Source organism: Grampus griseus (genome assembly GCF_964374135.1).
Source record: "Grampus griseus genome assembly, chromosome: 2".
Taxonomy (NCBI): Eukaryota; Metazoa; Chordata; class Mammalia; order Artiodactyla; family Delphinidae; genus Grampus; species Grampus griseus.
The window spans coordinates 15324142-15351944 of NC_139018.1; the positions used below are offsets into that span (position 1 = coordinate 15324142).

The 27803-nt window shown below is 42.8% G+C and overlaps 1 protein-coding gene across 2 annotated transcripts in view; it reads left to right on the top strand.

The window, feature by feature from the left end:
- Positions 1 to 27421, top strand: part of PTPN21 (protein tyrosine phosphatase non-receptor type 21) — a 66872-nt gene extending 39451 nt beyond the window's left edge. Inside the window, exons 10-19 of one of the 2 annotated variants that reach the window (XR_014296291.1) lie at positions 2201 to 2261; positions 4765 to 4849; positions 9053 to 10476; positions 15675 to 15812; positions 16681 to 16902; positions 19609 to 19737; positions 19927 to 20161; positions 20606 to 20766; positions 20983 to 21230; positions 22038 to 27421. Coding sequence is in view for 1 of the 2 variants with exons in the window: in XM_082647324.1 (XP_082503450.1) it covers positions 2201 to 2261; positions 4765 to 4849; positions 9053 to 10476; positions 15675 to 15812; positions 16681 to 16902; positions 19609 to 19737; positions 19927 to 20161; positions 20606 to 20766; positions 20983 to 21111 (2584 nt within the window). In the remaining variant the exon portion in view is untranslated. Of the gene's footprint in view, positions 1 to 2200; positions 2262 to 4764; positions 4850 to 9052; positions 10477 to 15674; positions 15813 to 16680; positions 16903 to 19608; positions 19738 to 19926; positions 20162 to 20605; positions 20767 to 20982 lie in introns of both variants that reach the window. The other variant, XM_082647324.1, reaches the window with a different exon arrangement.
- Positions 27422 to 27803: the final 382 nt, after the last annotated feature.

Here is a 27803-nt window from a genome sequence, read left to right on the forward strand (position 1 = left end):
GAGGAGGTTAGACTATCAGAACTGATGGTGTGGCTGCCTGCATCATACTTTGGCAGGCGGAAGACGTACTAGTTTGTGTTCAGCAGAAGTGGCCTCTCCAGGGGGCAGTGTCGCCTCCATCCTGGGTGCCGCCAGCAAGGTGCCAAAATAGATCCCGAGTGTGGGAGTTGCCACCTGTGCTGCTAAGCTGTGCACCCTTGGATTTTGGGTTTAACACGCTTAAGTTTATTCTCGTTTCTGCTGGGCAGTCCTGGACATGGTGTTGGAGGTTTCTATCAGCAACCTTTCTCCCCATCTGTGAATTTTGAATTTATAGTACTTTAAAAGTTTGGTCAGTTTACTGAGTCTCTGGACTAAATATAAACTTCAAAGGACCCAGTTGGCCTAAACAATGGAGAGTAAAGGGAAAGAAAATTTCAAGGCTACAAAATGCAGTGTCTTCAGATTCTGGACACGAATTTTAAGAATATATTAATGTGCATTTAAGGAGTGCTTAAGAAAAAAAGGCCCAGACACACCCTCCTGACTTGTTCCACTAAGGAGGCCTCCTCCTTTACTAATATATAATGCTTTACCAATTGATGCAGGTATTTTTGCAGTCTAATGGAATTAACATCCATTTTATTATTGTGAAGTAATAATTACTGGCAGAATGGGGAACATCCTTTGGGAAAGAGACATCTTTTTTTTTTGAGACATCTATTCTTCATCAACAATCTTAATACCTTCCAGCGATAATAAAAGGATATTATTAAAGAAAGCATTTAATCAAAAAAAGTCAACTCTTGAAAGCAACTGTAGCTACTTGATAAGCTCCTAATAATCAGTAAAATATCTTTAATCTCAAAAATCTTGTAAAAGTTAGCTAATGTTTAGGGTTTGAATATAGGAAATCAGTTGTTAGAGTGCTAAGAATAATGTTAATTTATGAGACATGAGGCTTGAGATTATGGTAAATTTACTGATTAAATGGAGCTAGTGTTTACTTTGTGGATTTTCCAGTAATTAGTCCTTAGAACACTATAACCAAGGGTCACAAATTTTTTTTTTGGCGGTACACAGGCCTCTCACTGTTGTGGCCTCTCCTGTTGCGGAACACAGGCTCCGGACGCGCAGGCTCAGCAGCCATGGCTCACGGGCCCAGCCGCTCCGCGGCATGTGGGATCTTCCCGGACCAGGGCACAAACCCGTGTCCCCTGCATCGGCAGGCGGACTCTCAACCACTGCGCCACCAGGGAAGCCCACAAAATATTTCTGTAACTAGTAATTATGTGTCACATGCTCATGAGCTAGGAACAAATGGTCAAAGTTTTTTCAAAAAGTGCTTTGACAAAATTACATCATCAACACAGCCAAGAATCCTATGTGTTTAGGTTCCTAGCTCTTATTTGCAATATAACTGACCACACATAAGAACAACAATAAAAAAATGTCTACCTCTGTGTTAAAAAGATTGAATTACCAAAGGACTTTTCTGTTTGTTTGTGAGCTATGTTTATTCAAAGATGGAGCTTGCTGTGAATATCTTAAAATCTCAGATTATCTGATAAATATTAGTCGGCACTCCTGTATATTCTCATTCCTTTTTAAAAAGTACACTTAAAACCAGAGAGAAGTTTCTTGCTAAGAAAAGTGAATGGATTTATCACAGGCCCACCAAACGAATTTTCCTACTGTTTCTCTTTCCCTATCTTTGTTCCTTAGAGGAAATATAGATTCTTAAGTTTCCAAAGTTATAACCTTATCTCTTCATGGAGGTGGTCAGTGCTGAGCCAGGCCTACAGGAGAGATGCATTTGCACTGAATCTTGCTTCCCTTGGGATGAGTTTGCGGCCCTCTGGCATGGCCTGTTTTCCCCTCTGCTTCTGATCACTCCAGACGTTCCACCCACATGGACCAGGGAAAGTTACTGCTGCCCATCCCTCTGGTAGTCCAGGTGACTGATGCCCCATGAGGCTCAAACCCTGGAGTGTGGTCAGAGGGATCTGGGCATCAGGAAAGGGCCGAGGCCCCAGGTAAGGACAGAAAATCTCCTTTCTTTTCTCTAATTTATGATTGGATTAGTTTGTCTTTTGCTTTAGAAGATTTATTGTTTTAACTTCTTATTAACTTATTTTGGTAGAATTAGGAAGGTTATGTATATATGAGTGTGTATATATATATATATATGCTCTTCTCAAAGACATGTCTTATTTTACAGGCAAACTCAGACCGTCATAGTGAACCCAATTAGGAGGAGGTCTTCTTCAAGGATGTCTCTGGTAAGAAAGAAGGAAAAATACAATTGGTCTTTTTCTTTTAGTGATGTCATCTTCCTTAATAAAATATGCTTTTAGCACTGTTAATTTTTAGTTTGAACCACAAAAGTGTGCTGATATTTGACCAAAGAAATGGTGATTTTCCATAGCTTAAGCCTAATATTTATATAATATATATAATATTTATTATATTATACATATTTAAATATTAGGTCCAAACTCATATTAAAAATTTTGTGAAAATGACTCTAGTTCCCAAAGCAATCTACAGATTCAATGCAATCCCTATCAAATTACCACTGGCATTTTTCACAGAACTAGAACAAAAAATTTCACAATTTATATGGAAACACAAAAGACCCCGAATAGCCAAAGCAATCTTGAGAATGAAAAATGGAGCTGGAGGAATCAGGCTCCCTGACTTCAGACTATACTACAAAGCTACAGTAATCAAGACAGTATGGTACTGGCACAAAAACAGAAATATAGATCAATGGAACAGGATAGAAAGCCCAGAGATAAACCCACGCACATATGGTCACCTTATCTTTGACAAAGGAGGCAAGAATATACAGTGGAGAAAAGACAGCCTCTTCAATAAGTGGTGCTGGGAAAACTGGACAGGTACATGTAAAGGTATGAGATTAGAACACTCCCTAACACCATACACAAAAATAAGCTCAAAATGGATTTAAAGATCTAAATGTAAGGCCAGAAACTATCAAACTCTTAGAGGAAAACATAGGCAGAACACTTTATGACATAAATCACAGCAAGATCCTTTTTGACCCACCTCCTAGAGAAATGGAAATAAAAACAAAAATAAACAAATGTGACTTAATGAAACTTAAAAGCTTTTGCACAGCAAAGGAAACCATAAACAAGACCAAAAGACAACCCTCAGAATGGGGGGAAATATTTGCAAATGAAGCAACTGACAAAGGATTAATCTCCAAAATTTACAAGCAGCTTATGCAGCTCAATAACAAAAAAACAAACAACCCAATCCAAAAATGGGCAGAAGACCTAAATAGAAATTTCCTCAAAGAAGATATACAGATTGGCAACAAACACATGAAAGAATGCTCAACATCATTAATCATTAGAGAAATGCAAATCAAAACTACAATGAGATATCATCTCACACCAGTCAGAATGGCCATTATCAAAGAATCTAGAAACAATAAATGCTGGAGAGGGTGTGGAGAAAAGGGAACACTCTTGCACTGCTGGTGGGAATGTAAATTGGTACAGCCACTATGGAGAACAGTATGGAGGTTCCTTAAAAAACTACAAATAGAACTATCATACTACCCAGCAATCCCACTACTGGGCATATACCCTGAGAAAACCATAATTCAAAGAGTCATGTACCAAAATGTTCATTGCACCTCTATTTACAATAGCCAGGAGATGGAAGCAACCCAAGTGTCCATCATCAGATGAATGGATAAAGAAGATGTGGCACATATATACAATGGAATATTACTCAGCCATAAAAAGAAACGAAATTGAGTTATTTGTAGTGAGGTGGATGGACCTAGAGTCTGTCATACAGAGTGAAGTAAGTCAGAAAGAAAAACAGATACCGTATGCTAACACATATATAGGGAATCTAAGGAAAAAAAAAAAGGTCATGAATAACCTAGGGGTAAGACAGGAATAAAGACACAGACCTACCAGAGAATGGACTTGAGGATATGGGGAGGGGGAAGGGTAAGCTGTGACAAAGTGAGAGAGAGGCATGGACATATATACACTACCAAACATAAAATAGATAGCTAGTGGGAAGCAGCCACATAGCACAGGGAGATCAGCTCTGTGCTTTGTGATCACCTAGAGGGGTGGGATAGGGAGGGTGGGAGGGAGAGAGACACAAGAGGGAAGATATATGGGAACATATGTATATATATAACTGATCCACTTTGTTATAAAGCAGAAACTAACACACCACTGTAAAGCAATTATACGCCAATAAAGATGTTAAAAAAATTTTTTGACTCTTAGCCAAGAGTAATCAGTAGATATTTAAAATACTAGATGATTTTGCCTAATAAGATTAAATATACTACATATAAGCTTCTTATGTTCAATTGTTTATATAAGAATTCAGGAAATTTTTGTCTATTCCTTCTTGCTCTTAACTTTTTGGATACAGCTTGTTTTCTTGTGCTGTCTGATGTCTGATATCAGCGCATAGGGCTTAGCATTGCCATTCTGGCACTGAAAATGAAACACTGAAATGAAACACTGAAAATGAAACACTGAAATGAAACACTGAAAATGAAACACTGAAATGAAACACTGAAAATGAATCACTGAAATGAAACACTGAAAATGATAGATATGGTGAGAGCTATAGGGTCTTCATATTTATTTTTCATATATAATACGTTTGGCTGCTTTAGAAGTTTTTAATGGAGAGAAAGGAACCAGCAGAAAATTACTGTACACATATTACATAGGCAATGTGTTTTAATGCTGTTTCCAATTTTCCATTTCTTAGCCTAAACCCCAGCCCTATGTGATGCCTCCCCCACCCCAGCTGCATTATAATGGACATTATACAGAACCGTACACTTCTTCCCAAGGTAAAGTACACTCTTTCTGAAATGCCTTACAAAATTATTATGAGTAAATTAATGAGGACTTGGAGATCTTGAAGCCAGGATAGTTTTTGGCTGAGGTTACATCCAAAGTTGTTGTCATGATTATAGCCAACCTGGATTCATAGAAGAAGCTGCCATTATAAAGTCAGTTTTTTGGAAATGGGTGGAAAATATTCAATATCAAATTTTGATGCTCAAGTTTGGCCCACAGGCGCTCCTTCAAGGTGGTTCCCGTGTCCTGTTAACACACCCCAGTAGCCTTTGAGTGCTTCCTTGCTTTCCAGCTCTGGGATGTCCCAAGCTCATTTTGTTTTTTCCTGCCTGAGACCTTCCCACTGTAAAGTATTAAACATTTTATTTTTATGTATTTGCGTTCCTCTTTCACATGATGGGTAAAGGGAGCTGTATTTAAACAGCGCCTCCGAAGCTGAATCTCCAGCATTCGTTTTACAGACTCTGCCTACAGGGCTCTGCTATAAAGGCTGAGGAGATTTACGCAGAGAAGTAATTCCGTATCTCAAGAAGCTTGGATTCTAATAGTGGAGGATGAGACAAGTACACAAATAACTTAAATACAAAGAGAACATGATTGTTGTGATGAGAGAGAGCGAGCAATTGCTCATCATGTTGGAGAGACTGAGAAAGGCTTTTTGGACCTCAAAAGATGGGTAGATTTCCCTATGTAGAGAGAGGCAGGTTCCTGTTGGGATTGCTGCTCCTGGTTTTGTGAAGGGGGTGTGGATAGTGAATGCATTGGCACAAACAAGGAAGAGGGTGGCTGGACTCAGTCCCACAGGGAACCGGTAGAACATGGTGTGTGAAGGGACTGGAAGGTGGGTGGTGACGCATTGCTGGTGCCAGGCCTTGTGTGTAAGATGAGACTTTCTGTGCAGTGCGACGGGTGGGTGGGAGGGGATGGATTGGGCTCTGGGTTACCAGAGTGTCCCCCTCAGGATGTTTTCACCTTCTTCACGGTCTTCTCCTCCTTGCACACTGCCCTCCTTTGGTTTTGTGACCCCAGCTCCCACCCACTTCCAGGAAAAGGCTCTTCTCTCTGCACTGTTAGTGTTTCCTTGCTGTTCATCCCTTTTCCTCCATCTGTAAGCATCCTACTATTTTTCCTCTCTTCTCTCTTCAAACTGCAGTTTGAATTATTTTTTTCTTTCATTTTTCACCCCACTTCTGAGAGTAACACGTGTGTGCTCCTTCTGCCTCCTGGTTACCCCTTTACTTCTCCTACCTTTGCTACTCTGTTCAAGCTGCCCTCTCACAGGTCCCCAGAGCCCCGCACATTCTCCTTCCCATCCGATTCCAGCAGTCTAGGCTATTGACAGACCTCTCTTCCCTGCGCTGGGTTCTCCCTCCTCCTGTACCATCGGTGTTCACTGCTCCCAGAGTCTGCCCAGTGCCTCTTCTCCCCCCCGCGGGCTTCTGCAGCAGCCTCGTTTCATCCATGGTTCGGGTTTCAGCGAGGATGACTGTCTGTGTTTCCCACCCCGTCATCACTGCTATGCTCCAGCCCCACATTTCATCTGTCTGACAACTGTTGGGGCAGTGAAAGGAGCTACTGCATGTGAGCCCTCAGCGGGCTACCCGGCTGAGTGGGAAGCACTCAGTGAATATTATCCACCATTACAGCTTGCTGAAGACTGACATCCTGCATTTGAGCCCATCACTCTAGTCCACAAGTCCCTTTGCCCAAGTTCCTTACTTCTTTACGACGAAGTCACCCTCCTGGTTACTTGGATTCCAAACTGCATGTAATTTTTCTTTTCTCTTTTTGCCTTCAATACCACGACAGTTGCAAACCCTATTGCCTCTGATGAACTCCATGTAACACCTCTTCCATGTCCCCTTCGCCCTGTCCCTCTGCTGCTAATCCAGTTCTTTTTTTTTTTTTTAAACGTCTCATTAGTTCTTGCATCATAGCTGCTGATATCTTCAGTCTTCAATCCCCACTCTCCCTGGTTCACCTGACACTCAGCAGCCAGGCTCATCTTATCCCATCTCCCTGACGATCGTTCCTTTGTCTAGTGTTCAACGTTCTCTGTGATGTTTCTTCATGCTACTCTTCCTGTCTTATTCCCCACTGTTCTCTACCGTCTCCGGCTACCTGGTACTCCAGCCAGACCGAGCACGCCCTCTGTACCTCGTCTCCCAGCTTTGCCCGCACTGCTCTGTCACCCACAAGGGTCCTTATCCCATGCACCCTCCTGCCCACATGCTTCCACCCAGTCAGGATGGGCTAGGCTGCCGTGTGGGAAGCAATTCTAAACTCTTAGTGGCTTACACAGGAAAGCTTACTTCTTTCTCAGGTTACCCGTGTCCATTGTGCACTGGCAGGAGGGCTCTGCTCCACGTCAGCCTGCCCCAGGGACTCGGGCTGGGGTCCCTTTCCATCTGGAATGTTGGGCACGGTGGCAAGAAGGGAGCCTGGAGATTGCTGGGTGGGATCCGAGTGATCCGCGCGCACTCAGAGGTAGAGAGCCCGGCTACTGATGAAACCCCACCCTCATACTCCAAGGCCCCTTGAGGGCTGTATCCCCTGGGGGGCTGTTCTTGGTCTTCTCCCTGTCCCATCAGCCTGGCCCAAGCTGGAAGCGATCCTCCTCTCCTCCGGACTCCTGTAACGCTTATCTCCTTTCATTGTCACGCTTCTTCCTTGGATTCTGGTGATTTGGGTACACACCTTTGCCTTTATATTTATCTGGATTCCAGTCATTTTCCCCCCGTTAGTTCTTAGCGTAGTCTTTTACACATACAGACTCGTAAATGAATGGTTCATGGAGTACCCAGAGGAGCCTGGAGATGGGGAGGCCAGGCCGGCGGGTATTGTGTGAGTCTGGACGGGCTTGAACGAGGCTGAGCTGTGACAGCATTGAGTAGAGGGGACTCGTAGACGCACATTGCAGAGTGTTCCAGATACGGGAAATGGACAGGAACAAGGAAGCATTGCGTGTCCACAGGAAGAAACAGTGGTGCGTTTGAGGCCCATCCCTTTGTGGCTGTATGTGCCACACACGAGGCTGTGGCATGTTCACTTTGATAATCGTTTGGCACTTAAACTGCCAAGAGGCTTTTGAATCGAAAAAAGAATGCTTTTCGATGGCAACTGTTCTCTGATGGTTAGAAATCACCCTCGTTAGTTTTCCAGGTGAACTACAGGTTGGACTGAAGAAACATGCCTCCTACCAGCCCCGACCAGGTGCACACACAGCCAAGCTAGATCCTGCTAGCTGGGACCCCAGTCTTACTGCAGCATGGGGGCTGGAGCAGGGGGCAGGAGTGGCTGTCTTAGCAAGGGTCTTCTTGGCGTCTGGCCCCTAGTGAGGTATACAGCTACTGGTGACACTGTTGGACCTGAAGAGGCTCAGATCCTGCCCAACTATTGCCCTTTTGTGTCTTCACTGTGGAAGAATCTATACAGCCCGCCTAGAGTTTCATTTAAGGAACTGTTTACAGACAGTTGGTGCTTGAACTAGCTCAGCATCATCAAGGCCACATCTCCAGTGAGGGGAGAAAGCAGAGTCAGAGACCCAAAGCCCTGAACAGTATCTCTGCCTGCAGTCCCCCAGACTTCCAGAAAGCCTGCTTTGTGTCTCTAGTAAAACACGTTTTTGACTTTCAGAAAAAGAGTGTTTTGTGGCACAGTTGTACTCTCAATATTGGACTTAGATTTGGCTGCTCTTTATTGGGTGTCACATCCTGAATACCACCCTTAGAGTAGGCAGGGCCATCCCCATTCTCTAGATGAGGAGGCGAGGCTCCCAGAAACCCCCTGTCCAGGGTCACTCAGAGCTGTGGCTAGAGCCAGGTCACTTCAGGGTGGAGTTTCATGAGGTACGCTGAGAATGTCATCAACGTTCGGGGCCTGTCTCAGTATTTGTCTAGAGTAATTGCCACTTTTGTACATTCAGAAAATCTCATTTTAAAATATACATTTTTTTTTTTTTTTGCGGTACGCGGGCCTCTCACTGTTGTGGCCTCTCCTGTTGCGGAGCACAGCCTCCGGACGCGCAGGCTCAGCAGCCATGGCTCACAGGCCCAGCCGCTCCGTGGCATGTGGGATCTTCCCGGACCGGGGCACGAACCTGTGTCCCCTGCCTCGGCAGGCGGTCTCTCAACCACTGCGCCACCAGGGAAGCCCTAAAATATACATTTTAAATGTTTTGTTTTTCCCCCCAGATAACCTGTTTGTGACCAACCAGAATGGATACTACTGTCACTCTCAGACAAGTTTGGATCGAGCCCAGATTGACCTGAGTGGTCGCCTCCGCAACGGCAGTGTCTACAGTGCACACAGCACCAGCTCCTTAAATAACCCCCAGCCCTACTTGCAGCCCTCACCCATGTCCTCGAACCCAAGCATCACCGGGAGTGACATCATGAGGCCTGACTACGTCCCGTCGCACCGGCACAGCGCCCTGATCCCCCCGTCCTACCGCCCCACCCCCGACTATGAGACGGTGATGAAGCAGCTCCACAGAGGCCTGGCGCCCGCCGAGAGGCAGAGCCACTCGCTGAGAAACCTCAACATCGGCAGCTCGTACGCGTACAGCAGGCCCGATGCGCTGGTCTACAGCCAGCCCGAGATCCGGGAGCATGCGCACTTCAGCTCCCCCCCGTCGGCCCACTACCCGTTCAACCTGAATTACAGTTTCCACAGCCAGGCCCCTTACCCATACCCCGCAGAGAGGCGGCCGGTGGTGGGTGCCGTCAGCGTGCCCGAGCTGACCAACGTGCAGCTCCAGGCCCGGGACTACCCAGCCCCCAACATCATGAGGACGCAGGTGTACCGCCCGCCGCCCCCCTACCCGTACCCCAGGCCCGCCAACAGCACCCCTGACCTGTCCCGCCACCTCTACATCAGCAGCAGCAACCCCGATCTCATCACCCGGCGGGTCCATCACTCTGTCCAGACGTTCCAGGAGGACAGCTTGCCGGTGGCGCATTCCCTGCAGGAGGTCAGCGAGCCCCTGACCTCAGCCCGGCACGCCCATCTCCAGAAGAGGAACAGCATTGAGATCGCCGGGCTGACCCACGGCTTTGAGGGCCTGCGGCTCAAGGAGAGGACCATGTCGGCGTCAGCGGCGGACGTGGCTCCGCGGGCCGTCTCCGCGGGCTCCCAGCCAAACGTCGTCACTGAAAGGACAAAGCGAGAAGAGGACGATGAGCAGCAGAGCAGATACGGTCACAAAAAGTCCCTTTCAGACGCCACCATGCTGATACACAGCAGCGAGGAGGAGGAGGAGGACTTGGAGGAGGGGCGCGGGGCGCAGGCGCGGGCGCCCCGGGGCAGCTACTCCCAGCAAGCCCCACGGAGCGGCCCCCACACGCCCGGCCCCCCGGCCGCCGGCCCCACGCACAGCCTTGAGCCCAAGGCCCACGTCACTGAGGCCGAGAGAAAGGGGAGGGCCGGCAGCCCAGTTCCCACGCCCGGGGAAGGCCCGCGGCCCAGGAGGGACGGGCTGCTGACGCCCTCCATGTCCGAGTCCGACCTCACCACGTCCGGGAGGTACCGCGCCAGGAGGGACTCTCTGAAGAAGAGGCCGGTGTCAGATCTCCTCTCCGGAAAGAAGAATGTCGTAGAAGGGCTTCCGCCGTTAGGGGTGAGCCGTTCAGTGTGCGGGGGTGGGTGGGGGGGTCACCGGGGGGGGGGTCACCCAACCCAGCACGGTGCCCTGTGCACCTGACTTTTCTCAATGCCTTCTGCCCTCTATCCATCTTTTCTTTCACTCATTACTTATGATGTTTTTCAGCTTTTTTCCTTTTAAGTTGTTTCAACTCCCCCCCCCCACAGCCAACACATATTTTGCCCAGTTTTTGTCTTATTTTGTAATACTTTGAGTTTGAGTATCTATGGAAATAATGGGGAGGGATTAGAATTTTCGTGGTTTTGCTGGAGGTAATAACTTAGGTGAAGTGAAAGGTAAATGTAGGAGGCTCTGTGGAATGGAAGAGAAAGAATGAATGGGAAGTTTTAGTAATGCAGTGTGATGGAAAAGGGAGTAAAGGTTTCACGACTTTAGCCAGGATTGCTTTGTCAGCCACCCGTAAAAATACCCCGCTGTGGTGCAGGGTCTAGGGCTGCTCTTGTTCAGTTTGCTTGTTTGGGGTCTGAGGGAAGCATTCCCCGAAGTGTCCCTAATGTATTCCTTATGTCGCAGTCCGTGTGGGTACAGCTTGAACTGCTGGGCTGTGACCTCTGAGGGCTGGAGGGTGATTCTGGAGCTGGAAGGTGGCACTTTGTCAAGATAAAAAACCCAAGAGCTCCAGGTCTCTTTATTTATTCTTTATATCTTTATTGGAGTATAATTGCTTAACAATGTTGTGTTAGTTTCTGCTGTACAACAAAGTGAATCAGCTGTAAGTATACATATTCCCCATATCCCCTCCCTCTTGAACCTCCCTCCCACCCTCCCTATCCCACCCCTCTAGGTGGTCACAAAGCACTGACTGATCTCCCTGTGCCATGCGGCTGCTTCCCACTAGAAATCCATGTTACATTTGGTAGTGTATATATGTCCATGCCACTCTCTCACTTCGTCCCAGCTTCCCCTTCCCCCTCCCCCACCCCATGTCCTCAAGTCTGTTCTCTACGTATGTGTCTTTATTCCTGCCCTGCCACTAGGTTCATCAGTACCATTTTTTTAGTTTCCATATATGTGTGTTAGCATATGGCATTTGTTTTTCTCTTTCTGACTTACTTCACTCTGTATGACAGACTCCAGGTCCATCCATCTCATTACAAATAATTCAATTTTGTTCCTTTTTATGGCTGAGTAATATTCCATTGTATATATGTGCCACATCTTCTTTATCCATTCATCTGTCGATGGACATTTAGGTCGCTTCCATGTCCTGGCAGTTGTAAATAGTGCTGCAGTAAACATTGTGGTACATGACTCTTTTTGAATTATGGTTTTCTCAGGGTATGTGCCCAGTAGTGGGATTGCTGGGTCATATGGTAGTTCTATTTGTAGTTTTTTAAGGAACCTCCATACTGTTCTCCATAGTGGCTGCACCAATTTACATTCCTACCTCCAGGTCTCTTTAAAAGAGAGACTGAGTGAACTGAGAACCCAAGGAAGGTCCCTTGTAGAAAATGCAGCTCCTTAATATTCAGGATGATAAATAACCGTGGTTTAAGCACTTTTTATCTACTTGAGGCAAAATATAAAAGAGCATAACATCATCTCTAGCTGCCATTCCCAGAGCATTTACCATGTGCTGAGCAGGCCATCTGCTTTACCATGTCCAGTTTACAACAGGCCTATTGTTTCTACAGATGAGAAAATAGACTCTGAGATATTAAGTAACTTTCCCAAGGTCACACAGCTAATGAGTGACCGAACTGAAATTTTAAACCCGTATTTATCTCCGCAACTGGTTCTCCTATCTTCTACATTGTTCTGCATCGAAGTAGTGTATTTTATTAAGTAATAATTCCTTGTCTAAGCTTTGCTATTCTCTGTCTTTCCACTGAAACCTTTTAACTCTGAGTTCCTCAGCTTTGCCCAGGCATGTGTGGCATTGTCATGTCAGCGTGTCCACTCTGAGTCATCTGGCTTCCTTGCTCAGGCTCCTCCTTGCCCAGGGCTCCATTCCCTGTGCCCTGCGCTCCTGCCAAGTGAAAGTGATTAATTAGCCTATGCATTCTGTCTCCCAGTTGCTCCCAGTGTCCTGGCAGCTAGGGACTCCTCTCCCCATTTTTGCTGGTGGGCATATTCAGACCTGAGGGCGCGTCACAAATGTGGTTCTGCCCTAGTGTATTATTAGATCTTCTAAGATGCTACAGACATCTTCATAAGCAGGAGGAAAGTTCACACAATATTATAGTGGTTATGAAATAGATCAGTATACACAGACTCAAACTACTTACAGTAGTGCCGTGAATTTAAACGTGTTTTCTTTTAATGGGTTGGAATTGTAAATTTATTTTAAATTTTTCTTGGGAGTACATTCTTACTCATCTGTCTGACAGTAAAGGCCAGTGTCTCAGGTCGGCTGAAGCGGAGGGCATGGGCTCACAATCAGTGATTCAGGGCAGGACAGGGTGTGGACGTGTCTCCCGAAGTAACTGCCTGAGTCCTGAGCCAGCTGGACGGGGCCCTCTCATAGTTGACACTCTTCACTGATTACATCATGAACATAGTTTTTTATGTGTGACCTGAGTCTTTCCCTGAATGATACTTGTTTTGAGTAGAGTCCAGTGTTCAAGGCTATTGTCCCTGTAGTTTTGAATGGCCCAGCAAATTCTGCTAAATCTGAGGACTTCTATCGGTGTGGTTCTCTAAAAATACAAAATTTCCCCCCATTGACTTCTAGACCTATAGTATTAGTGAGATTATGTGATTGGATTATCCTTTTTCACCCCTTCTTTTCGCATAAGGGATCTCCCTACTTAAGGAATGTGAATGGCAGCTGTGGCTCAGGAAAGGTACAGGACCTAAGAGTGGAAAACTTGGGTCTGAGTCTAGAACCTGCCATTCATTAGTTCTCTGCCCAGTGGGCCGGGCCCTTCACACACCAGAGCCTCAGCTTCTCCATCCGTAACACAGGACGGTCACCCCTCCTCTGTCTGCTGTGGCATTGTGTTAGGTCCCACATAGGGTTAGGCATGAAAAGTGCTTTCTAAATTCTATGATGCAGCATAACTGATTTTAATGCACGGTTTTTATTGTGTTGACCCTATTTGCCATGTATAAAGAGGCAGCTGTGTGACACTGGGCAACTTAATCTCTCTGACTCCCATTTTCTCATTTGTAACCAAGATGACCCCAGAGAGTTGTTGGGGGAAAATGCTCAGTCAAGTTTAACTTATTACTGTGAGGTGGCATCATACATTTAACTTACTGGCTTCCCAAGAGCTGAAGAGTCGAACCCCCTGCTAATCCTCTGACCCCCTTCATAGTAACTCAGGGTGGCCATTATTTTAATTGTTACAGCAAGCGAATATACTAATAAGAATTATGGTTCTAGAGGTTTAGTATTAAAAACAGTGAAATAAATTGCAGAGAAGCAGGAACATTTTAGAATTCTCCACCCGTCTCCACCTATGGCGACTTGATTGCTATCTGGAAAAGGTAGACTGGTTTGAGTGCTTGTGCATCTGTATAAGGAGTTTTTGTTTCACCCTTAGTCTTATGTACATTTAAAACCATGCTCTTGTACTCTGAGGGCTAAGTAAGGGGTATTTGAAGTGAGTTTTGACTATAAGACCCTTTCTTCAAATACTGGCTTTGGGGCTTCCCTGGTGGTGCAGTGGTTAGGAATCTGCCTGCCAATGCAGGGGACACGGGTTCAAGCCCTGGTCCGGGAAAATCCCACATGCTGTGGAGCAACTAAGCCCATGCGTCACAACTACTGCACTCTAGAGCCTGCAAGCCACAGCTGCTGAAGCCTGCGCACCTAGAGCCCGTGCTCCGCGACAAGGGAAGCCACCACAATGAGAGGCCGGCGCACCGCAACGAAGAGTAGCCCCCGCTCACTGCAACTAGAAAAAGCCCATGCGCAGCAATGAAGACCCAGCACAGCCAAAAATAAATAAAATAAAATAAAATAAATTTTTTAAAAAATACTGTCTTTAGAACTGACCTTACCAATCATCCAGCACACGTGTGCTGGGGCCTTTTGAGTCATTTTCAGGCCAAGCAGTGCTGGAGCCACCTCTGCTGGCTGGTGGGAGCTGAGTGTTAAATTTTCAGGCTCTTGTGAGGCCTCTGATTTTCCACTGGCAGATTGAAATTAGCTGTGATGGGAGTATTTGTACCGTGGAACCTGGCAAACTTCACACATCAGAACTGTTCCCAGTCTCCTGCCACAAAGTCCGTTGTTAAACATTTACCTGCTTTCTGCACACCACTGTTTTCTGCACACATGAGAATCATGACATTTTAGCCTAAGCAGGAACCTTTTAGTCTGTGTAGCCTCCCTCTCTCCAAGGCTGACAGAGCTGCAGTAAAGTTGATTTTATTTATGAGACGGAAGAGAACTGCTGATTTCATTTATGAGATAGAACTGAGAAAACCCTTTCTGTCAAATTAGGGCTACAGTCGTGATAATTACGATGGCTTCCAAGGAGGTGTAGACTATTGAAGACTTGGCATTCTTGGGCTCGTTTGCCTCGGAGAGCAAAATCATTGGCTTTAATAATAACTTTAGGAAACACCAGTTTTCAGGAGACAGAATTCCGTCTGTGCCCTCTCTTGTACCCTCTCTTGGTATAATAATGTTCTCCTCATTTAAAAATGTGGTGGTTCTAACTGCATTTACCAGAGGTGTGGTGAGCTAACGCAGGTCACACAAGTCTGCAACAGAATGTAGAATACAATAGAGCCACCAGAGAAGACATTGAAAAAGAAAGAATTGTTATTTTTTTTAAATGTATAAAAGCTTATTGCAATGAGGTGACTGCATTTAAAACCCTCTTTGTGGATTGCAGCTGGTTTTTGTGTGTGTCACGGTTTGATATTCAGGAGTCCTGTCTGCTTGGAGCCTCACCTTTCATTACAACAGAGCCCTGAAACCAGTTGCATTTCAAAACCTTATATCTGGAAGACTTATCAGGGCTTTGGCCTTAAAAGGAATGTCTTCCTCCTAATCTTTGTGAAACAAACGTGTGTGTGTGTGTGTGTGTGTGTGTGTGTGTGTGTGTGTGTGTGTGTGTGTGTGGAGTGTAAGCTCTCCTGTGGTTGTTGGTTTAGGAGAACCCACCCTCTGTTAACTGTCTTCAGTCCATTGAAATCTCTTTTCAAAGGGATTGTATTTGTGTATATTTGATATATACATATAAATATTTTTGTAGGGAATGAAAAAGAGCCGAGTAGATGCAAAAAAAATTGGTCCTCTCAAACTGGCTGCCCTAAATGGACTCTCCCTGTCTCGACTGCCTCTGCCTGATGAAGGAAAAGAGGTGCCTGCCAGAGCCACGAATGATGAGAGGGTACGTACCGGACCACGGGTCTGCACGCCTGCCCTGGAACAGCTGATACAGTGTTGCAGAACTGCCTTCTTGAGATTTTACTGAATTTTCTAACACATTTGATAATTATAAATGAGTGTTAGGAATTTTGTCATCTGGCCTTCAAAACTGGGACAAATTTATAGCTAATGTCTTAATGGATAATTTCAGGCTAAATGTTGATTTTTGTCTGTTCGTTTCTGAATACTGTTCTTTACCTTCTTCTGGCCATGAAGTTAGAGGAAATGTGCAAATGTGTACACATAGGAAGGAAAGCAGATATCGACTGCTTTCATTACATCGAAAACTTAACAGTGAACGGTTACTGAATTTTTCAAAACTTTGTGACTGAGATGTATTTGCTATGAGGTTCTATTATATCAAAATTAGACAGGCATGAATTATGCTAAGCAAAAATTAATTTGCTTACAACTGGATCCTGGAGATAGTTTCCAATAATGTTTTCTGTTTTTTATATATATCATAAAATTGCAGCATTTGTTCATAGAGGTTGGAATTGATTATCCTACTTCAGGATTTACTGTTCTCCAGGAGAATTTTCCATTCTTAGGGAGTCACATAATTGGCTGTAGATTTAGAGAAGATGAATTCAACGAATTGTTTTAGGCCAAGTTTACACAGAACTTTGCATCATGTTTCTCACCAATAAGATTATTTCATTTGTTCTTTTGTTGTTATGACTTGTTAAATTTAACTTTGGTTTCATCTAGAATTTTCAATATTGGATAATACTGGACTTGAAAAAGAAAATGAGATTTCAAGTATACGGTCAAAATGCAGCTGTGGCATGGGACTGTATTCATATTATTCCTCACTTTCTATTTTTCAGTGTAAAATTCTGGAACAGCGGTTAGAACAAGGAATGGTATTCACAGAATATGAAAGAATTCTTAAAAAGCGGCTCGTTGATGGGGAGTGCTCAACAGCACGACTCCCTGAAAATGCAGAAAGAAATCGGTTCCAAGATGTTCTTCCCTATGACGACGCCAGAGTGGAACTGGTCCCAACCAAAGAAAACAATACCGGTTACATCAACGCGTCACATATTAAGGTGAGGGGAATGTTTAGAGTGATACACAGGATGTGAAGTTTCCAGTTAAATTAGGAGAATGGTAAGAATTGTATTCATGTCTGTTTTCTAAAAACATCCTAGTTTTGAATCGTTGGGACAAACTGTACTGTAAGTTGGGAAATCCATACACCAAAGCTGGACACACAGTGTTTGCTCCCTCCACGTGTTGGATCCCTCTGCGCCCAGCATTGTTACCGGGACTCTGGGACCACTCATTTGTCTGACTTGAGAACTTTGTGCTTCTAAATCTGAAGACCTCTTTATAGCTCATAAATTCTCTCAAGAGCAACTGAATTGCTAGTTTTCCCTTATCACATACCTACACGCATTTTTATGTAAAAGAAGTGTCTGGTGTTTACCAAAGCTTTTCCTTATGGTGGTACCATCTGCACTCTTTGCATACTCTCTTAGTCATTTTTTTTTAAGATTGTTACAAGTTTAAGTACTTCCGTGCCTCCAGCCTTTCTAGCATTCTCCCAGTTTTAAATTTATTAATTTATTTATTTTTATTTTTTAGGCCACGTCGGGTCTTAGTTGCGGCACGAGAGATCTTCGTTGAGGCATGCGGGATCTTTTGTTGTGGTGCGCCAGCTCTTCATTGTGGCGCATGGGCTTCTCTCTAGTTGTGGCGTGCAGGTTTTCTCTTCTCTAGTTGTGGTGCATAAGCTCCAGGGCGTGTGGGCTCTGTAGTTGTGGCGCGTGGGCTTAGTTGCCCTGCAGCATATGGGATGTTAGTTCCCCGACCAGGGATCAAGCCCGCGTCCCCTGCATTGGAAGGCGGATTCTTTACCACTGGACAACCAGGGAAGTCCCTCTTAATCATTTATTTTCTTTTGTAGCCATTAAATATTTTATAAGAACAATTTCTTAAAATTAATTAGTTTATTTTTGGCTGTGTTAGGTCCTCGTTGCTGCGCACAGGCTTTTCTCTAGTTGCGGCGAGCGGGAGCTACTCTTCGTTGTGGTGCGCGGGCTTCTCATTGCGGTGGCTTCTCGTTGCAGAGCAAAGGCTCTAGGCGTGCGGGCTACAGTAGTTGTGGCACGTGGGCTCTAGAGCACAGGCTCAGTAGTTGTGGCGCATGGGTTTAGTTGCTCCACAGCATATGGGATCTTCCTGGACCAGGGATCAAACCCATGTCCCCTGCATTGGCAGGCGGATTCTTAACCACTGTGCCACCAGGGAGGTCCCTCTTTTAATCATTTTTAAACATTATTTTGTTCTTAAGCAGTGCTGCTTTTTCCCTGTAAACAGTATAATGCCGTTTAACTGGGGTAACGTTACACCCATTAAAATGGAAAAAGTGATGATTCACAACAGGAAGGTGAGAAAAGCCAGATGCTCTGTCTTCTCCATGCTGGCTGGAGAGTCAGTTCGTTGTTTCGGGAAGAAGAAATTTCCTTATAGTGAGTGAATGAGTAAGTGTCTATGGGCAGGTGTTATCTTCCTTCTTTCCCACATTTTATTTAGTTTGCAAGTGATGTTTGATGAGAGCCGTTTCACACTTAAGACTTTGTAGAGGCCCAGCAGTCTGCCTGTGAAAGCCAGTACCCTTGATGGTCTTTGGGAACTTGTGCACAAGCTTTTTAAACATGGGCATAAGTTATTTAAAAACTGAGCATCTCTTTGGAATAGCTGAGCCAGTCTCCCATGACTGGGTGGATGAGGGTTGAATAACATTGTGGTTCTGTGGTGGTATTTCAGAATCTTCAGAGACAGCCCGAAGAACAGTGGAAGGAGTCTGACTTCAGAATTCGTGGATCGACCACTTAGCAGTGTGGGACCTCATTGTACTTATCTCTGAATAAGGAAGTGCTGACCTCCCCCATTTTGCTCCCCATCAGATCCTTCCTCCCTGGTTCTTGTGCGCTGTGGTGCCTGGTGCCACCCACCACGGGCCCAGTGGGAGGATGGGGGTGTGACTCAGCTGCAGCCTTAAATGGGGGCATGAGTGGAAAGGGTGCGTGGCCCAGGGTTTACACTCGGGGCACTCGGAAAGCGGTTATGGTCGTCACTCAGCAGTGGGGGAGCCGAGATTTAACCCAGATTTCCTGACTACAAATCCTGTAATTATTATATTAGACTGTTTTCAAGGAGGTTAAATCCTAAGTGGAAATTTAGTATGGAGGGTGATCCTGACTCAGAAGTTCAGAGGTGAACTCCTTAGGCAGGAAGACTTTTTTCCCCTAGAAATTTGATGTTTAACTTAGGTTTTGACTCAATTGCTAGTACTTGATCCAATGTGTGTAGTACTTCACGAGGGAAAATTGTGTTTGAGATTTGGGATATGATGACGTTGATATTATTTTTATGAGAAGAACCTAACAGCAGCAATAACAATAATTTATTAAGAACCTATCATGTGCAGGGCACCATACATATTGGCTCGCTTAATCCTGACAACATGAGGGTAGGGAATATTTTTGTTGTATAGATGAAAATTGAAATTTGGAGAGCTTAAGGAAATTGCCCTAGGTCACATAGATATTATGTGAATTCATAGCGCATACGTTTATAAAGATATCAGTAATGGAAATGGCACTAATAAGGAAAAAGAATAAGATAAAAGTCTTTCTTTATTCTGCTGAATATTTCAGTTTGCTTTTTTCATGTTACCATGAACAAATGTATATACATGTATTATACACATACATATTAATTTCTTTTAAAACCTTTTCTAATTTCAGGTCTCTGTCAGTGGAATTGAATGGGATTATATTGCCACTCAGGGACCATTACAAAATACCTGTCAGGACTTTTGGCAGATGGTGTGGGAACAGGGAATTGCAATTATAGCAATGGTGACAGCAGAAGAGGTAAGTACTCATTTCTCTTAATTGATTTTCTCAGCCTCAGAAAAACAGTTTATGTTGATCATGTGTAATCTTGACTTTTAGAAAAAAGGGCAGGGTAAGGTTGCAGTTCTGAGTTTCAGACATGCTCTCTGTGAGGGGCATCCTTTGCTGGCTCTTGTATTGTGTTTTAACTGCACTTGTCTCTAACAGGAGGGTGGAAGGGAGAAGAGCTTTAGGTATTGGCCACGCCTTGGTTCCAGGCACAACACTGTCACCTATGGAAGGTTTAAGATCACCACCCGGTTCCGCACAGACTCTGGCTGCTATGCCACCACGGGCTTGAAGATGAAGCACCTTCTCACGGGGCAGGAGAGGACGGTGTGGCATCTCCAGTACACAGACTGGCCTGAGCATGGCTGTCCAGAGGACCTCAAGGGATTTTTATGTAAGTGTCTTCATTCCCAGCACAGCCTTTGCCAGAGCTGTTAAATCCACCACAGAGAGGAAGACTTAAGTTCCTGAAACATTTCCTGTATTTCCTTTATGTTGTCCCATGTAAGCTGTGGGCTTGTTTTAAAATAAAAATTTCAAGTGTTTAGGGGAGGCTTAACAGAAGAGGTTTTAAAGTGTAATTTGGTAATGAGTAGAATGCCATTACTGACTCCTAGAGAGTTTCTCCTCCTTTTCATTTTGTAGATGAGAAAACGGAAGCCCAGGAGGAGTCAGGGACTTGCCCAAGATCACACTGTCAGTTAATAGTTGGGGTTGGTTAATTGGCACCTGGTGCTCTGTATCTGGAGTTTTCTCAGTCAGTGGAGATGATCTGAAAATTGTCAATTTGATAGGCCTTAATCCCTTTGTATTTTTCTGTTTCATTGATATTTCACAGCATACCTTGAAGAGATCCAGTCTGTTCGACGCCATACAAATAGTACAAGTGAACCAAAAAGCCCCAACCCTCCGTTACTGGTCCACTGCAGCGCTGGCGTGGGACGGACTGGCGTCGTTATTTTGTCAGAGATCATGATTGCCTGTCTGGAACACAACGAGGTGCTTATTTCCCCTGCTGATGAGGGAAGAGGTGGGCTGGGCACAAGGCCAGGGAGGAGAGGGACCTAGTGACCTGACAGCTCTTTCTGAACAAACGTCCTCGGGGATTCTCTATTGAAGATGCTAATGCTCTGATTGAAGCCACATTTCTGCTAGGACGCTCGCTCCCCCCCCTCAGGGTGTGCATTACCCTCATCACTGCTTCTCTCAATCTAGGTGCTGGACATCCCACGGGTGCTGGACATGCTGAGGCAACAGAGAATGATGATGGTGCAGACCCTCTGCCAGTACACTTTCGTATACCGAGTTCTCATTCAGTTCCTGAAAAGCTCAAGGCTCATATAAGCTCCCACAACTTCCTACGGGGACCCGATCATGTGAAGCGTTTACAGCGGAAAAAAAAAGTGCTTGCCGAACTCATGCTCTCTCCTCCACTCGGTGCACGCGGAATGCTACATCAGGACGTAAGTGACGGGATGCATGGTGGCACATGGAAGGAAGTATGCAGAGCACAAGGCTGAAGAGGGGGTTTAACCTGGGAAAGATGCCGAAGAGGAAGGACTTGGTTCTGAGGGCGTTGCCCTGCTCTGATCTGTCCGATTTGCAGTACTTGCACACATTTGGAGATTGTATTTTCTAGATAATTCTCTATTTCGCTGAAGCTACGCTGGGCAATTCTGGCAATCACTAAGGCGTATAGGTTTCTATCTTAAACTAGTTTTTGATAATGGAATTTTATTTTATGACTAAAATATTTGGGGTTTTCTTATTAAGAAACTGAACTTTCCATGGGGATGATCCACAGATGTGAGTAGTTCCTATATAACTTTGTATTTAAAACTATGTTATTATCTTTTGTTATTTTAAAAAAATCTTGGGTACTTAACAATGTAGTTACCAAACCCCAAGCTACAAGAAGAATCTAAAAGTGTTATTTTGAAACATAGAAAACATTTTTATATTCAGAAAATTTTTTATCCTAAAAATTCTATATATTTGTACCTTCTGTATTTTCTAAACAAGAGTTCAGCTCATTAAGGTACTGAGATGAGTCAGTTAATGTACGTTAAAGTTGGGAATGAAGGCACATTATTTAAAATGTATGAAAATAATCAGATTCACTATTTTTTTCAGTATTATTCATAAACCCAAATGAGTTTGATTTTATTGGTTGAAAATGAAGTGAAAAACAGTTGCATAAGATGGTTTTAAGCACTTTTTGTTGTTGAAAACAATAAATCTGAGTTTTTAATATATGTGTTGCTTTATAGGTGAAACAGTAACCACGGACATATTGAAAGTGTTTTGGAAGAGATCAGGAATGAGTATGTAGGATGACTAGGACAAGAGTAAGTGCAGTGTACATGCAAGATGGTAAATGCAAGCTGCCTTTGTCTTTACAGAAAATGCAGTGTTATATACTCAGACTGAGATGCTGGCATGGAGAGTGGGGGGCTTGGGAAGAGTCTGGGGGCTGACCTCCCGAGGAAGGTATCCCCAGGAAATTCAGGGCCCATCACTGGCAGTGACTCGCTCTGTTTCCTTGAAGTTCTTCCACCTGCACCTCTCTTCTTTTTTTTGACAAATCAGGTTTATGTGATGATTAAAAGAAGCCTTGGGGCTTCCCTGGTGGTGCAGTGGTTGAGAGTCCTCCTGCCGATGCAGGGGACACAGGTTCGTGCCCCGGTCTGGGAAGATCCCACATGCCGCGGAGCGGCTGGGCCTGTGAGCCATGGCCGCTGAGCCTGCGCATCCGGAGCCTGTGCTCCGCAGCGGGAGAGGCCGCAACAGTGAGAGGCCCGCGTACCGGAAAAAAAAAGAAGCCTTGAAGAGGCTTTATTTTCTTTTTGTTGAAAGAAGGGAAGTGTTAGTAATAGTCTTACCTCATCTCCCAAAACCACGGCCCAGACTTGCGGGGCCCCCAGAGATGACTGTGGTGTTCAAGATGTACCGGAACTTTGGCTCCTTAATCCTTTAACTTCACACCTGAGGTCAACTTTAGCTCTGCTCCCCCCAGTCCCATGTAGGCCCATCCCAGGGGGCAGGACCAGGCCAGGCTGGCATGGGATAGTTCTGATTCCCGTGTTAACTCCTAAAGCAGTTTAACTCATTATTGTCACCGCTAAGTGTGTGTCATTAGCTGTAAATCAGGATTTCCTTTATACAGTGTGTGTATCTGCCGAACTCTGACCCAGAAACCAACCACCTGAGAGGAAAATTCAGACGGTATTGATGAAAATGAATATTGAAAGTGGGCATGTTTCTCACTTGGGAACAAAGAATTGATCTTAAATCTAGAATTGTTTAAAGAACAATAGACCCAAGTGCAAATATTCAGGAAGAGCTCCTCAGGAGAATGGAATAAGAGTTTTTTATTGTAATATTTCCCATCTCCACACCATGTAGAGTACTTCTGATGCTTTTTTTCTTCTATGGTACGTTTTTTAAAAAATGCTTTTCTGTCAGGTTTAAACATTTTGAAGTGTCCCATTGACAAGAACATACTGTAAAACAAAATCTAAAGAGTAATATATGGTATGTTTGTGTTCCTGTTGTAATAATTTGATTATAAGAAAATTACTTATGAGGGCTAAATTACACTGTGTAAATGTCACTCTTAAAACTTGCATGTTTGTCATAGCTTTAAGACCCATGTAATTTTTTTGTGTCCCTTTTGAATTTTTAAACTTTTAATTAACAGTTAGTGAATATGAAAGTATTTCTGAATAAAAATAAATCTACATTACTAGACTTTGAAGTAATGTGATTTTCAAGAGCAAACTGTAGAACAATGAGGTTTCCATAGGCTCAACTATGTCTGAGTTGAGGATGTTCTGTCTGCCAGACTTACACAGTGCTTCAGTATTTTAGTGTCTTTTAGTTCGTTGATATTCTTAATTTCATATCAACATTACCCAAATATACATTTTCACAAAAAGTAGGTTATAAACCAGTGTTTTCCACTGATCATTGTTGGCATCTCTGGCATCAGTTTTCCTGATTAGTGGACTCTTTTGATAAAATACTCTAGTTGGTAGTTTTGAACACAGGAAGTATTCATTTTAGAGTATGATTTGAAATGTTAATTGCAATCATTATTACATATATTCTTCTGGAACATCTACTGTGAAATATTCAGAAAACCCTAGAATTTAGCCTTTAAAACATTTTGGCAGGATTAAAACAGAAGCTGTGCTTCCTTAGAAATTCCCAGAAAGATAATGGGTTAAATGGGTTGATAAGTTAATGTTCACAACATTAAGAAAATATAAATGCCCATATTATACATAATATGAAACTTTACATGTATTAAAATATAAAGAATTACTGTTTATTGTAAATCATTTAAAAAATCAGACATTTTAAAGGAATTCTTTTAGATGTAAATTTAGGGAATTTGCTTTCCATCAAGATTTCATGTGGAATAAGCTAAACCATCTGTTTCCAGTTTAAAGTTTATTAAAATAATCTAAATTGGAGGGGGCTCTTTTTTTGAACTGAGGGATAGACATTTCAAAAATAGAGGAATAGATACTTTAGGAATTTGCCTGGGAAAACAATTCTCGAAAGAACATGAATTTTTCAAATTCCTGAGATAAGGGCTCCATTTACCCTAAGTAGCTATAATTACTTATACAAAATGAGGAAAAATCAGGAAGTCTGGTTGTTTAAGGTTTGCATGTGTTAGGGGTGGGTGGATAGAGGATTTCAGAACACATTTGAAGGGGTCCTTGGGTTGTTAAAGTGGCATAGTTTTCTATATAGTTCAGGTAGTTCCCAAATAAGAATTAATGCTCTAAAAGGTCAGATATATGTTAAATTATTGAGAGTATTGTTTACAAGGGGAAATGTTGCTATAAGTCAGTATCAACTTTCTTGGTTTGCCCTCCCAAAGCTTATTTAAACCACAGGGGCTCTGAAAGGTAGACAGTGGTGGTCACCTCCCCGTCGTCCGTACTCTAAGAAAAATACACAGCAGCTTTCCTCCCTACTGCACCCTGCTGGTGAGAGCACAAAGCATTCTCTCTGGGTCTGCTGGGCAGTGGGGACAGGGCCTCAGCAAGCAACTGGAGTCAGATTGATCCAGTGTTCCATGAGAGAATTCCACATAACGTTAACGCCCCATCATTTGCCTCAGAAACTTGAGTGGCACATGAAGAGTAAGGAACAGCATGGGATATATGATGAAGATGAGCAGGGATGCTGCCTCTGAGACTGCCTGTGAGGCGGGGCGGGGTGAAGGAGGATGAATTGGCAATGCCTCCCCGTACCTTTCCTGTTTCCGTTTACGTATCTACCTTTGGATTGTCACTGGCCTGAAATGGGAAGTAGAAGATGGATCGAGAAGGAAGTATAAGGTCTGCAGCACCCAGCTGAGGAAGCAGCAGTTCCAAGGCAAATATTCCCATGTAAAGAGTATCTCTAGGTCACATGGATATGATTAGGGCCTGGCTGCACATCATATTTCCAAAAATGTTTAAATGAAACTACTTAGTTTTAAAAAACTAGAGTAAATCTGAACTTTGTCCAATATGTTGCTGGGTTAAGAAAGGTAGTAACCATATACTTATTTTAAATTACCCTTTAATATTATAAATAAGTATAAATGAGTGATAAGAAAGGAGTAATTGTTTGAACTACCTGTAGAACTAACAGTTTGGCTAACACACTGTTCCAAATTTTTGAAAATTACTTATTAGGTAGATATTTTGATCATTATTCCTTCCATTAAATATGACTGTGGTGTGTCATATAAAAGGACCATTTAAAATCTCGAAGATGCTTTGGCTTTGAATCTATAATATAGTGTACCCATACTGGCTATAGCAGTACATGATTCCAGTGTAATAAATCTGCAATTTTAAACTGAACTGGTAGGGGGTTTTTAAACTGTGTATGAAGACCAGTACTTAATTTTGGTTGTCACTACCGACATTTTAAGTGCTCCTGTGTAGTTTAAATTCACGCTCTAAAAGCTTGGTGAAGAAAAGCTGTACAGTATTCACTCTTAGGAACAGGTCTGTGCTACCAAAGAAATTCAGAAGCTTGGATTATCTGGGTTATCCGGAACATGAACCTGTCGATCCTCATTTTTGGGGGTAAGTTGATGAGACTAGTACAGATTTAATGGTAACTGGCTTTTCACTTCCACCTGCTCATTTATCAGCTGAGGAAAACTGAACAAGTAAATGGGAAATACAAGTTCAGTTACTCATTTTTCATAAGAGTGCAAGTATCGCAGGTCAGACTGCTATCATAAATGGTGAGACTGTCCAAACATTTTTTTCCAGAAATTTATTAGAAATCACATGAAAGTAATGGACCATTGAATGAGACAAATCTTTTGTTACTTACTTTATAGTAATATTTATTGAAATGTAATTTAATCTTAGAGTTAAGTGTCCTAAAAGGATCTAATGGTTTTGTAGTTTTACTGGAATAATACCACACTGGTTCAGTCTAACAAATAACCTGATAAAAAGTAAATATTCTCCAGAGGTGACAAACTTACTTCCAGACAGATTTAATAAAAACAAGATTAAAAGTAATACAAAATCTTAAGCCCACAAAACAAAAAGGTGAAATAAAAAAACAGAAGGAAAAAATGCTATAATTTGTGACACCTTTTAGATTAGTAGTGCTCTAGTGGGTTTTATTTGCATAGTTTGGTTTTGTGACCCAATAGAGGAGTTGAAGTAGTTATTGTACAGGGATGATTCTTAATGTTTTTGAAGATTTTCTGTTAGTATCAGTTTAGACTCTCCATATTAGATTTTTTTTCATTTCTATATTAAAAGTAAGCAGCTTAATTTCTTGTTGTAGAATTGAGCTATTACACAATTATCAGTGTATTCAGTTTCTAAACAACACATTGAAAATGAGAAAGATAAAAATATTTTTAGAAATATTAAGCCTTAAGAAAACTTGGTTGCACAGTAAACCTTACTCAAAAGATTGGCATTGGGCCATTAGAATATATTTTTGCTTTTTACTGTATTCTCAAGTAATTTTTTATATTAAAATATAAAACACTTAGTTTTTATCATGCAAATGTTAAATATTTTCCTATAAAAACACCTTAATGTTTCACTCTTTTGTGCTTAAAAGAGGGAGATATTTTGAATTCTAATGATGCTATTTAGTTCAGATGAAGAATTACACTGCAACAGAACATAAATTTGTTGTATATTTCTTTGTTAAAAACTGAAGCAATCCAAGCCCTACCCTATGCTAGCAAAGCATAGTTTAAAAATGAATATCTAGATAACAAGTCTATTTAAATAAAAATTCCAACAGTAAATATGACTTAATAGTCCTAAGAAACTTAAAAATTTGGAGAAAATGTTTATGAAATACATTTCCTCAGAAAGTTGCCCTATAATTCATACAATGCACTGGGAATTCTACCTTTTTGAAATCAGGTTGTATACATAGTTATCTAGTATTTTCTAGTTTAAAAAGCAATTTTATGTGCTACTGTCTGATGATCAATAATGTAAAAATGTATAATCAGAAGAGCTTAAATCTTCTAAACTGTCATTGGTTTATAAAAGTGTGTACATTTAATGGGCAAAAAAGTTTGAATGAATGTAATATATGTGAAATGAATATATTATAGTCTATTTTTGCCATAAAAATAAATATTGAAGCAAGATATGATTTGTGTGTGAATAGTTCAATTAAAGCTTTTTTTGTTTGTTTGTTTTGTTTTATAATTTTAGATCTGATCGCAAAGAGGCATATAATTAGTCCCATTTCCCCAGTGGGTTATTTTAAATTATGTTCCAGACAATAGATGTTTCTTTTAGTAGTTGTCAGTCTGTCGTCACACATCTCCACCATCATCAATCACTTACGAGTTAGAATGCATCTTATCAAAACAGCCAACTTCATTAATCAGGACATTTGTGGAACAATTAATATATTTGAAGAAAAAATATTTATGTACTTCCCAGCAGGTTGGCAGAGCTCCTCACACTATCATCCCTGTAGTGAAACTTACTGTTATTGGTTGAATGTCCACTTCATTTATTAGT